This window comes from Polyodon spathula, chromosome 30 (assembly GCF_017654505.1).
Source record: "Polyodon spathula isolate WHYD16114869_AA chromosome 30, ASM1765450v1, whole genome shotgun sequence".
Taxonomy (NCBI): domain Eukaryota; kingdom Metazoa; phylum Chordata; class Actinopteri; order Acipenseriformes; family Polyodontidae; genus Polyodon; species Polyodon spathula.
Genome location: NC_054563.1, coordinates 1,005,730 through 1,018,742, shown reverse-complemented (window position 1 = coordinate 1,018,742; position 13,013 = coordinate 1,005,730). Strand labels below are relative to the sequence as shown.

Here is a 13,013-nt window from a genome sequence, read left to right as displayed (position 1 = left end):
GTGGTGAATCAGAGAAGCTAGTGGAACAGATTTATTTTGTCTCTTATCTTAAAAAAAAAAAAAAAAAAAAAAAAAAAAAAGGTACATCAAATTAAGTGACATTTTGGAGTTCTTTTCTGATTGGCTGATGTTTTCTTCCTTGACTTTTTAAATACAAGAACGCAACACAAACCCTGCCCGTTCTCTTCAGTTCATGCTTGGCTTTAGTCCATGGGGTGTTTTACTGTCACATGTCTTTTTAAAAATGGTTAGAAGAGTGACTTGATGATTTATAACAAGAATAGTCTTTGCTGTCACCTGTCAATTAATACTCAAAAAGGGATAACAAAAAAGATAATAGGTCATTTGTGGAATTCCTGGTCACTCATTGTTGAAAAGCAGAATCGGCAACTATCTCTTTGAATATTTCAATGCAAAACTGCTGTTAACATCCTCCCTCCCCCTCAGGCAGGCTTACTTGTATTTCCTATAGATGTGAGCTGCTGAAGACTGAAGTCCTGTTACATGCTCTGCAGCGTGCTGTACGGCTTGCCTAGCTGAGGCTTTATCTTGTCACCCTGGTGGTGTTTACCCTGGTTTATCACTGCATTATTGAATACAGGGCTTGCTGTCAGCACTGCTGTTGCAAAGGAACTGGGCAGCGCATTGGAGGAACTAACAACAGTGTTAATCTTTAACACTCTGGTGAAAATAACCTCAGTGTGTTTAACTGGGCTGAATAACATCACAGTGGCAATTACCATCATCTGCTTACCTGCAGAGTCCACTGTGATAAAACAGGGCTGCTGGGCACCCTTGCCAGGAGAACGAGGCACTGCTCAATACAAATCAGATTTCTTCAAGGCTTTACTTTAGCCTACAGGGTGCCTTGTTCGGGAGAGTCAGATTGGGACTGTTTAAAAAGTGTTAGGTTTTACTGTATTGATATGAAGAATGCATTCTCACATTGTAAACTTTGTTCCAGCTCCGTGCTTCATTATTAAGCAGAACCAAAGTAACTGTTGACCAGGGAATTCTTACCTATAAAACATGGGGTGGAATGGCACAAAGCTACCTAGCCCTGCAGCACAGTAGATTGTGCACTCTGAGTTAACCATATCCATGTATCATTAACTTTGTGATTCCTCTTTGAGCTCAGTCTGCAACATTGTGAGTGTGTAATCGTGTATGTGTTTCTGCAGAGCCTCGTTCTTCATTGTGAGTGTGTAATCGTGTGTGTGTTTCTGCAGAGCCTCGTTCTTCATTGTGAGTGTGTAATCGTGTGTGTGTTTCTGCAGAGCCTCGTTCTTCATTGTGAGTGTGTAATCTGCAGTGTCGTGTGTTGTCTGTGTGTGTTTCAGAGCCTCGTTCTTCATTGTGAGTGTGTAATCGTGTGTGTGTTTCTGCAGAGCCTCGTTCTTCATTGTGAGTGTGTAATCGTGTGTGTGTTTCTGCAGAGCCTCGTTCTTCATTGTGAGTGTGTAATCGTGTGTGTGTTTCTGCAGTGCCTCGTTCTTCATTGTGAGTGTGTAATCGTGTGTGTGTTTCTGCAGTGCCTCGTTCTTCATTGTGAGTGTGTAATCGTGTGTGTGTTTCTGCAGAGCCTCGTTCTTCATTGTGAGTGTGTAATCGTGTGTGTGTTTCTGCAGAGCCTCGTTCTTCATTGTGAGTGTGTAATCGTGTGTGTGTTTCTGCAGAGCCTCGTTCTTCATTGTGAGTGTGTAATTGTGTGTGTGTTTCTGCAGAGCCTCGTTCTTCATTGTGAGTGTGTAATTGTGTGTGTGTTTCTGTGTGTAGATCGTTCTTCATTGTGTGTGTGTGTTGTGTTTCTGCAGAGCCTCGCTTCTCGTTCTGCAGAGCCTCATTGTGAGTGTGTAATCGTGTGTGTGTTTCTGCAGAGCCTCGTTCTTCATTGTGAGTGTGTAATCGTGTGTGTGTTTCTGCAGAGCCTCGTTCTTCATTGTGAGTGTGTAATCGTGTGTGTGTTTCTGCAGAGCCTCGTTCTTCATTGTGAGTGTGTAATCGTGTGTGTGTTTCTGCAGAACCTCTGTGTGTGTTTCTGCAGAGCCTCGTTCTTCATTGTGAGTGTGTAATCGTGTGTGTGTTTCTGCAGAACCTCCTTCTTCTCGGGGCGACAGCGATTGAGGACCGGCTTCAGTCGGGGGTCCCCGAGACTATAGCCACCCTCATGAGAGCAGACATTAAAATATGGATCCTGACAGGAGACAAGCAGGAAACTGCCATCAACATCGGTGAGGGGAGCTATTCTTATATTAGTATGAGCTTATATTATAATAATACAACAAGGACTTTGGCAGAGCACAGCTCTGCCTTTTTAAATTGGCAGGGATGGGGTTAATTTCCCCTACCTGCCTGGGTTTATTATGTTCAGGTGGTTGGGGTTGATTAGTTGATTAGGTTAATTAACAATCAATCAGTGCCCAGCCACCTGACATAAAAGGAGGCCTCTGCTTCTCATTTAGGAGGAGGGAGCTGAGGAAGCAGGTTGGTGTTTGTGGTTGTTTTGTGATTTTTGAATTTTGATAAATCCAGTGAAGGCATTGCCCAGCCTGGAAACCTTATTTTTGTAAGTTTTGTTTTGTTATCTTTCCCTTGTGCACTTTGTTTTTGTGTTTATTTATAATAAAAGTATATTTGTTTGAACTTCAGACTGTCTCTGGGCCTCTATCCACTCGCCAGCCTGCCACAAGGACTTGCAAGGGGAGGGAACCCCACCTCAAAAACAGTCTGAAGTATTGGCTGAGTGTTTAGGGTCCCTGTTTTTGATCTGCCAGATTGTTTGCCCCCTCCTCCCTTCTGCTGGGATTTAACCTGCCGCCCCACTCCAGTCTTACATGAGAGCAGCAGCTTCCCTTGAACTTCCCACAGGACGTAGCTCTAGGTTACTGCACTGGGGGGGAAAAATAATGAAGAAGCGCAAGAGCTGTTGCTAATGCACTGTGAACTAGAGAATGAACATGATGTGGTCTTATCAGATTGGTAACAGTCTGTTTCAGGAAGCATTACAGATTTCTACAGGCTAACCTGAAAAACTGACCTGTTCAAAGAGAAAACTCTTGAGTGGTTTAATCATGGGATATGAAGAGAGTTTTCACCAACCCAGAATCAGTGTTAAATGAATCAGTGTCTAACACTACAGTCTGCATTAACAGCACAGTTAAATGCTGCTTGTTCCTGTTGCATTAGTCCCCATTCAGTGCAATTTCACTGGAGTATTGAACACGATTGTCTGTTTCTCACATGGTCCCAAACAGAGATTTATTTTTGTGTTCTACACATGGACATTACATAAAAGAAACAGTGCATGCACATACAGAGGGGCCTGCGAGTCTCAGAGTAATCACACAGTGCATGCACATACAGAGGGGCCTGCGAGTCTCAGAGTAATCACACAGTGCATGCACATACAGAGGGGCCTGCGAGTCTCAGAGTAATCACACAGTGCATGCACATACAGAGGGGCCTGCGAGTCTCAGAGTAATCACACAGTGCATGCACATACAGAGGGGCCTGCGAGTCTCAGAGTAATCACACAGTGCCTGAAGGGTTACACATATTTATATAAAGTTTATCGGATTATAGCCTAATGCAATCCGAAACGTCCATCAGAGATGAAGTGTTTTTTTATGCAAGTTTGGTGAAGGTTGGTGCAGATCAGGGCAGTTACTATGATCATGTTCACCATGTAGAGTGGTACGTGCACGCCCCATCAGCACATGAGGAGACACATTCAAAGAAAATGAGTAATTGCCAAAAATGCCATTTCTGACCAGGTGTGCATCATGCACTAAGATTTACGGTGTGGATCTGGGCTGGCTCAAACACATTGGGGATCTAACCTGTGACCTCCCAGACCAACAGCTGTGCACGCTGACTGCCAACAGGCCACGTGACTTGTCTCAGCCGTAGCCTGAATTAGACATTTTATAGGATTCCTGCATGCCTCGTGACCAAGACAGTGACTAACACAATGAAACCCTGAGTAGCTTACTGTTAAACACTTGAGAAACAGCTTAAAGAGAATAGCTGCTGCTGACAGTGAAACAGTTCAGACTCAGGCAGTCCCAATTCAAGGACACAGTAAAGTGCTTGAGACACAGTAAAGTGCTTGAGACACAGTAAAGTGCTTGAGACACAGTAAAGTGCTTGAGACACAGTAAAGTGCTTGAGACACAGTAGTGCTTGAGACAGTAAAGCACTTGAGACACAGTAGTGCTTGAGACACAGTAAAGTGCTTGAGACACAGTCCTTTTTTTCCAGCATGCTGTCAGGGTTTCTTCTATTCCTCATATTCAGTTCCAGTTCTATTGTGGGACCAGAAGTCCTTGATTCAGTGAGCAACATTGTATTTGTGAATTAAAAGCCAGCTAGGAATAATAAGAATGATGTGCCCCTTGTTTTAACCTTAGGCGACACTTTTCACTTCTTGCAGAGCAAACAAATTAGGTGACTGACATTCAAGCAGCTTTCGGAGATTAGGTTCACTTTGCTTTAACTTAATGTAACCTTTCTCGACTGTTGTTAAAGAAAACGACAGAAGCGTTGTGAAGTGCTTTGGGATACCTTGTCCATTCAGTGGCTGACTCTCTCGTTTGCTGCAGACAGACAGAAGAGTGCATTGTCACGGTGCCTGCTCTGTGTGTTCCTGCTCTGCTATACTGACACTGCCTCCCCTCTCTCCCAGGTTACTCCTGCAGACTCATCTCCCACGGCATGTCTCTGATCATCCTCAACGAGGACTCCCTGGACGTAAGTCAGCCTTCTCTGTTGCTCTGAACGTGTGTGTGTGTGTGTATACATGTGCACACACAAATACACACGCATGTATAGAGAAACGATTTTAAAACGGCGCTAACACTTGCAGTGCTAAGGTAGTGAGCGCTCTGTTTAACCCAGGAAATAAATTCCTCTTCAGTGACATGATTGGTTGTGTTTTTAAGAATGCAGTCGCTGACAGAATTAATGCAGGGTTTTGTCCGGCAGAACCTCTGTTGATGGCTTAGGCTTTAAGATTTGTCTGCTGAAGGTGTGTGCTGACGATGGCAATGGATCATACTGAGATAATGCCCCCCTCCCCTCCCTTTCCAAAGTGTGTACACTCCTCACTATAATAGATGGAAACCCATTACCATTTGACACAGTGTGAACAAATCTGCAAAAAGGGCAACAAAGCATTAAACTAGTACTGATGTTTGCAATGGTTACATTGACTGCGTGCATTGTACACGTTGATTAATGTTACTCAGGGGATGGGTTAAGCCTGCTCAAAGCACATGTTCTGATATTTACTGCTGCTTTTTTGACCTTTGGATCTAATATTGCTTACATTCTGTTCACATAAATTGCCTTTAACTTTAACTGTTTTTTTTAAAGACTGTGTTCCCTATTCACACAGCTTTACTTGTGAATTATTTATAGAATGCTGTGTTATTAATAAAATAAAGTTTGCTCTAACCCCTGGGACTGTTGTTATAGTAGACAATCAGAAGCCTTCAACACAGTTTCATTCATTCAGACTGGATTTTATTCATTAAAACAGACTTTGAAAAAGAAACATTCTTTATTTAACATGTTTCAATGAAAGCTTTGCAATTTTGTTAATTAAACTAGTTTTATGACTCTTTTTTTTTTTTTTTAAGACAAAGTTTCATGTTTAGGCCTGGCTGCAGTATGTCAGTCCAGTGCACTGGTAACGGTGCGCAGACGGGAGCATTTGATGCTCATCACTCTCTTGTAAATATTTTACAATTCTGTACATAACATCCCATTGCTGAAGTAGGCAGGACTCACGCAGTGCAATGTTTTGTGATGTTTTCTAATGAGATCTGGCTGGAATTTGTGAACAAGATGCAGCTTCTGTAGCTTCCTGTGCTGTAGGTCACAGGGTCTGATTATTTATTTATGCATTTAACCAGGAGATTTGCCCATTGAGACAGAGGCCTCATTTACAAGGGGGTCCTGGAAAAAAAACAAGAACAATCACAATGAACAAACAACACAATAAAAACAAGTGTGATTCAAACTCAATGAGCAGCACACAGAGATCTAAGACTGGAATAAATAAGACAGGTGTCTGTGTGTTAATGTGGACTGAAGAAGGAGAAGCGTTGGCAGGAGGTTCTGAGCAATTCCCCAAAAACAAAGATGATCAGATTCCCTCTTCATGCTGTGAGGGAAACAGTTCCCCGTCTTTGGGAGCTGATGTGCTAAAGATAATTCTCCCGTACGGGTTTGAACCCTCAGAACAGCCACAGGAACAGAATCCTGAGAGAGTGGGAGCTACAGCCAATGCTGGTCCTTTCTACCAGAGCATTGTAATAAGAGGTAACTTCAACCTTGAAAAACCTTCAACACAAAGCAGTACCAATGAGAAAGCATCCACTTCATAGGTGAGAGGCAGCCTAATTGTATGTGCATGTGAGAATGATGTGTCAAAGGGGAGCACTCTAGAACAAATCTGCAACATGGATTGTATAGCACATCTTGTTTATGCAGAGACTGCTTACAAGCAAACTGGTAAATATATTGCAGTGAGTTTGAACAACAACACATGAAGTGATTCGGTACCTGGAGGGAGCATTAGCTTTTCATCTGTAGCGTTGTATTTCTAATGTTGGCATATTTCAAGTATAAAATACAAGCAAAAAAACCCAACAGATCCTTAACAAGAAAAGAGGTGATAACAACAACTTTGCTAATAATATACATGCAAACTGATTTTCAAACAACAGTAAAACTTGCAGAAATGCATTGCTCATCAGTAACATGCATTCGTTAGGACTTAAAGAATGCATTCAGCGTGTTATCAACGCTGCAGACATCACAGAGGGAGCCCAGTGTTCAGAAGTGGCTCTGTGTGACGGATTGGGTATGCTATTGAATTCCAGCTATGCCGAGATAAGGAGAGAGAAACGGTTACTGGAAGGCAAAGTACGTTTCTTTTTAGGACATTCCAGATACTGGCATCGTGTGGAAAGTGCAGAATAATGTATGGCTTTCCCTGTAATCTGAAAATGTGTTGATTTATATGTGACAAGTGTAATTGCACAGTACATGGTGCATGCATGCTTTGTGAACCGTGAAACATCGGGAGGTTTAAGAGTGGTTGACTCCAGTCTCCCGCAGTAACCTTTGCAGTCTCATCTGCCAGTGGGGTTTCAAACTAATGGGGAATTTGTCAAAACAAAAGTGCTTGTTAGTGTAGGGGCTTTATAACAACCAGGAGGGCCCTCATAGGAGAAAAGCTTGGAGAAATGGACTCAGCCAATCTGTGCATATAGGTGCTAATTTTGAAATAGGACACTGAAATGAACTCCTGTCTTTGTTATTTCCCCACAATGTTTGGAAGGACCTTTCCTTGCAAATAACAGCTTGGGAAGGTTGCTGATATCTCTGCAGTTTCTACCAGACCTGGGCTCTATCAGAATTACAGTTACAATCACAACAGCATTGCTTGTGAAATTGCAATTCCAATCCCAATGCTATTGTGTTCAGTTACAATTCCAGTTACAATTATGCTGCAGAAATTACAATTATAATTAAAATGGCACTAGAAAGTTACATAAACAACTACACATATTAACATGCTTACTCTATTCATTTTAAATAACCAAGCAATAATCAACCACAGGTACAAATAAAGAAACATACTACAGAAATGTATCAGAGCCCTCTTCAAACAGAGGCTGCTGACAATTTTCAAAAGGGAAATATTACAGCAGAGGTGACAGAAGCACAGTACAGGACAGCTACTGCTGTCTGCTTGCATTGAACCTTTCCACTGCTGCAGTGAATGAACGTCAGGGGAGCGCAGGGTGAATCGTATAGTCAGGGGAGCGCAGGGTGAATCGTACAGTCGGGAGCGCAGGGTGAATCGTAGAGTCAGGGGAGCGCAGGGTGAATCGTAGAGTCAGGGGAGCGCAGGGTGAATCGTAGAGTCAGGGGAGCGCAGGGTGAATCGTAGAGTCAGGGGAGCGCAGGGTGAATCGTAGAGTCAGGGGAGCGCAGGGTGAATCGTACAGTCAGGGGAGCGCAGGGTGAATCGTACAGTCAGGGGAGCGCAGGTTCGTATGTCCTGGCTGTGCGAAGTCGACGGTCTTCGCTGGGGATTCCAGAGGGAGCGTCTCATTGGCTCTGGCACACCCGCAGGTTAGGGAGGCAAAACTGGAAGGGACTGTTTCTCCTCATCGCGCTACAGCGGACCCTATCGGCCAGGCGCCCAGTGAGCTCAGGCAGACACCTACAGGGCTGGCCTTTGTCCTCCAGAGGCCAGTAGCTCGCTAACATCTGCTCTCGAGTTCCTGGGTGTAGAAGAGGAAGCTGGGATCAGAGGACGCCACTGAACCTTCAGTTCTCTGAGCTGTGTGGGGAATTGCTGTGGTGAGGGGAAATGATTAGACAATCTAAAATTGGGAAGAAAATCTGATAAAATAACTGGCCAAAAAAAATAGATAAATAAATAAGGCATCCACATATTAATGCAGATGCAGTTTTGCCTTATACCAGCAAAAAAAAAACACATTCCAGTAAATTAGAGACAGATTTAAGAGTATTCTTTTCTGCACTTCCTGCTGAACTGTTCAGACTGAAGTGACGCATGCGAGATCTGCTTCCTGACCTCTGACCTGTGACCCCTCAGTCCAGCATTCCAAGGTCAGGGAGACACCTGTCCCTCTGCGTCACTCAGTTAAAGAAACAGTGCTGGGAGAGGGAATCCAAGTTGCAGGGGAGGGGGGGGGGGGCGCAAAAGCACGGTGCCACCAAGGGGGGTTGTAAACAGAGAGGCAGGGGAACGTACGAACAGACACAGAGATGTTATGCGATTGACTCATTTAACAGGATGGTGAGTTCACTGCGGCCCCTGACTTGCTGTGCTCTGCAGGTGCTGAGGATCGTCAATGTGAAAAGCTGGAATTGTACTCGGCAAAGCCACGTTCATTTCACGGGATGAAAGCTTTTTTTTTTTTTGATTGCGCTATAAAAATAAAAACATTCCGAATGAGGTGAGAAGTAGAATTCAAGCACCAGCTCTGCCGGCAAGTCATAGTCCTAATGGTTCCATGCCACTAGGGGATCCTTATTATTTATTTTTTTAAATTTATTCTGACTGCCTCTATTGTCTGCCTTGTCTGCAGGATCCGAAAACACAATTAGAATTGGGTTTGACATCTTTTAAAGGGTCAAGTGAGAATCCCAGACTAAAAATAATAATAAAAAGGTGTTTTCCACTTCAGCAAGTTGCTGGTTTTTTAACAAGTTCCTCCTGATTCACGTTACTTCACTGTGAGAGTTTTCTCTAGGGAGGCCATTTGTGGGAGAGAGGAAGGGGGGTATAGTGATGGTTGTACTGTATGCTTTCTGCATTATACTGCCTTTAAAATGCTTCCAGACAAATTAAAAAACGAGCTGGGGAAAAAGGGCACTACCAGAAAAGCTTGCAGCTCCGACCGGTTTTCAGTGCTTGGGTTGTTCCCATGATTTTGAGCTAATGAATGGACTGGACCTCGCTCTCTGACAGCGCCCCCCTCCTGGGAGACTACCTTTGCTTTCGTCTCAGTCTGCTGATAACATTGTCTCGATGGAGGAGTGCCCCAGTCATGAGGTCACTGTGCTGCTTGGGTTTTTTTTTGTTTTTTGGGGGGTTTTTTTACACTGCTTTGTGCTGTGTATTTCTTTTACCCATGATTATTCATTGGAAGTGATATTTATTTAAGGACCCCCTTAAACCATCTGCATAAAATACTGTAGCCCCCAGAGAGTTTTAAAATGTCGCCTCACCTCGGGAAGACTGAACTGCAACGGGCAACCTCTGTTCCAGCCAATCGCCTCTTTTCACCCGCTGAGCTACTGTCTAGTCAAGCTGACCAGTAGGAGGGGTTGCTGAAACGTAATCAGGTGAACTATCTTATAACTATCCCCTGGTGATTTCTCTTCCTAGCTGACGAGAATGCGAAGGCGGTAGAAGTAGCCCGTTTATCAGCATCAGAAACCTTTCCCCTGGTGATTTCTCTTCCTAGCTGACGAGAATGCAAATGCGGTAGAAGTAGCCTGTTTATCAGCATCACAAACTGAAAAGCCATTCTCCAGTGTGTGGAATCTCTTATCGCTATTGCTTGTGTTCAGCAGTCTGAAGTACTGTACGCATGGATAGAGAACACCTCTCTGGTGCCTCCAGTGTGTCACATAAACGGTTTTTAAAGAATCAATAATCCTGCATTTTGAATAAAAGGGGTCGCTACAAGACAAGCGGCTCTGGCCTGAACGCAGTCTAAATTTACCACAATCCCACAAAGGCCTGCTGTTACCCAGCTGGAGTTATAGCTGTCGGGATCCAAGAAATTGGAAATCGAAACTGCTTTTCTGTTTATTCCATAGCATTGATATTTCCTCTCGCTCCCATCTGCTGGTTCATTCCTCTACAGAGACTGTGCTGGAGGAGGTGCGTCGCTTTAAACAAAGCTGCTAATTAGCGATTGTTTATCTGGTCGTTTCGGAGACATGGAAGCTGAAATTCACAACCTGCAAAATGTGTACAGAATGGGTGAATGCTTATTGCTGATTGACGTGATTTGACATAAGCATAGTTTAACTTGAGATGGAGTTCACTGTCCCCTGCGTGCTTGATAAGTGAACTGCCTGCGCAAAACAATGAGGCGAATCATATTTAACCTGTAACTTTTACACCAAAAAACAGAAGCACATGAGCGATTGATGGACCATCAGTCACTGAGGATGGTCTGTCTGTCTAGGTTGACTTCAATCACCAGATCCATCACTAGAAGCTACTGTCCTAGAAGCACTGCACGTAGACACGTGGGGTTCATTCAATACCACGGCCACTTAAAAAGTCATGTTTTCAGTTCCACAGTATGCACTGCAGTAAATCTCATAGTCTGTGCACAGCAATGCTGCCCTGAGGTAGCAGGGTCTATTCCATTGATCTACACAGTGGCACACCTAAGCACCATCACCCACTCTACCTCATAACATTAACCACACTCTTCAGTGAGGTGCATGTTAATGATTTAGAGGCATACACAGGCCATTGCTCTATACAAACGAGGGAGGAAAGTATAGTCCTGTGGTTAGAGCCAGGAGACCCGTCACTGGCTCACTATGATCGTCCAGTAGTGTCCTGGTCTCCGGGTTGCTGCAGAGACACACCGGATACAGGCAGTTACGTTAAATAACTTTGCATCTCATAGTCCCGCAATATTAGGAACGAACACGTAACCAGATTCATGAATTACACGAGGCATGTAATTGGTTTACAATTTTAAGTTGATCTCTTTAACCCTTTAAGGTATAAGGGACATGTGTGTCCCACAAATACAAATGCAGACTTTCTTATTTTTGCAATGAGGTGCACGAAACAGGGTTTAAAATGTACTGACTGGTTGGATCTGGTCATCCAAATTGTCAGTTTCCAATGTATTTTCAGAAGAAACTGTTTGAACAAACGCTCAATTCCTTGTGTACATGAAGGGGTTAAGAGTCCTGTAAATGTCCATGCCTCTGCATACTCTGGTACGTTTGTGAATGAATATTAAACTGGAGAGTCTGAAAGGAACATGCTAGGCAAATGAGCATGTTTTTGTATGGTTAATACGTTGAAAAGCTTTTAAAGGCTTTTCCAGCAGCCAATACTTTTATACAGAACAGGATCACAGTACAAGGATGAAAGCAATGCTAGTACTAAAAACCAAAAACAATTAATGACTTGCATAATGCTGTTTTAGAATCAGACCAAATTGCAGTTCGGGTCTCCTTATTTCAGAGTTGATCTACCAAAGGCTGATGAGATGTGATGCTGAAACTGCAACCCCCTGTGTGTTTCAATGTACCGTATTGTTTTTCCTCTCCAAAGCTCGGGGGGGCGTTCCAGCTTGCTTGCTGGCTAGCCGGTTGGTATCGGAGCAGCAGCTGCTGTATTTATTTACAGTCGTCTCAGCGGCAGATTGAAGGGACAGTTGCTCCCCTGGTCGCTGGTGGGGTCAGGTTAGAGTAAGGCAGTGAATGGCTCTGTTTTAATGGGTGCTACAGACACACGCTGACCCTGGTTGGGAGGGCTGATTCCCTGCCATGCTGCAGTGACATGGCTGGGAATTCCTCCTGCTGTGGCTGTCAAAACACAGAGCCATGGGGTGCCGGAGTGGTCCGCCAGACCTCCAGGAAAGGCAAGCCCGGTTTCACATGGGGGGAGTCACAGCTTCGTAGAGAACGCTCTTTCATGGGGGGCTAAGAGTTCATCACTAGTTCAAGCTGTTCACTAGATATATCCGCCAGTGTGTCATAGCCAGGTTTATGCATCACAGGCAGGGGATAATAAGAGGCTGTACCTTAAGAGGCGCTACCAATCCCATAATCATGAGACCCTTTCATTCATGGAAGCGGTGTAAGAAAAGCAAACGTCCGATTCACATTTTAAATGAACATCGGTGCTGCCGACCAAACGAAACACTGAGGTTGTACAATCTTTAGATTCATTACCACGAAGCATTTAAACCAGCGTCTCAGTTCAGCGGGCTAATGTTTGTCAGAGGTGTACAGGAACGAAAAGGGGGGCTATGTCCTAGGGAGTAATTGTCTCATAAATGTACATGAAAGCCTGCTTCACATGCAGTGTTTGTATTGAGTATAGCCTCGGTCTAACTTCCTTTTCAATGTTATCGTAACACCAGCTTCACCGACTTTGTTCGGGTTTTATTGGCGTTTCACCTGATTTTAAAAACAACAAACCTTTCTCATTCCATTAAAACCGGAAACCTTTAGTTCTCGCTGTGTCAGGTTTTAGCAGGTAAGTCTGAAAAGCTGTGCAAAAGAATCGCTCTAAGGGGTGATTATCAAGGCTAAAGTCTCATTAGCGTCACAACTCGCTTGCAGGCCACTTTTTTCATGCAGCTTGTTTGTTTTCCAGAATTTATTTACCCTTTGAGCTGGCTGAAGTGAGTGCACCCCTGCTGTACATGGAGGAACTCTGCATCTGGGTAAAGGGCAGGTTAAACAGACCTTTC

General features: G+C 43.9%; 1 protein-coding gene across 4 annotated transcripts in view; it reads left to right on the top strand.

Annotated features, from left to right (window-relative positions):
* LOC121302756 (phospholipid-transporting ATPase IB-like) overlaps positions 1-5,189 on the top strand; it is a 46,246-nt gene extending 41,057 nt beyond the window's left edge. For 2 of the 4 annotated variants that reach the window (XM_041232923.1, XM_041232922.1), the window contains 2 exons: positions 2,093-2,231; positions 4,685-5,188. In XM_041232923.1, coding sequence (XP_041088857.1) covers positions 2,093-2,231; positions 4,685-4,776 — 231 coding nt within the window. In that variant the 3' untranslated portion in view covers positions 4,777-5,188. Of the gene's footprint in view, positions 1-2,092; positions 2,232-4,684 lie in introns of all 4 variants that reach the window. The other 2 variants (XM_041232921.1, XM_041232924.1) reach the window with 2 other exon arrangements.
* Positions 5,190-13,013: the final 7,824 nt, after the last annotated feature.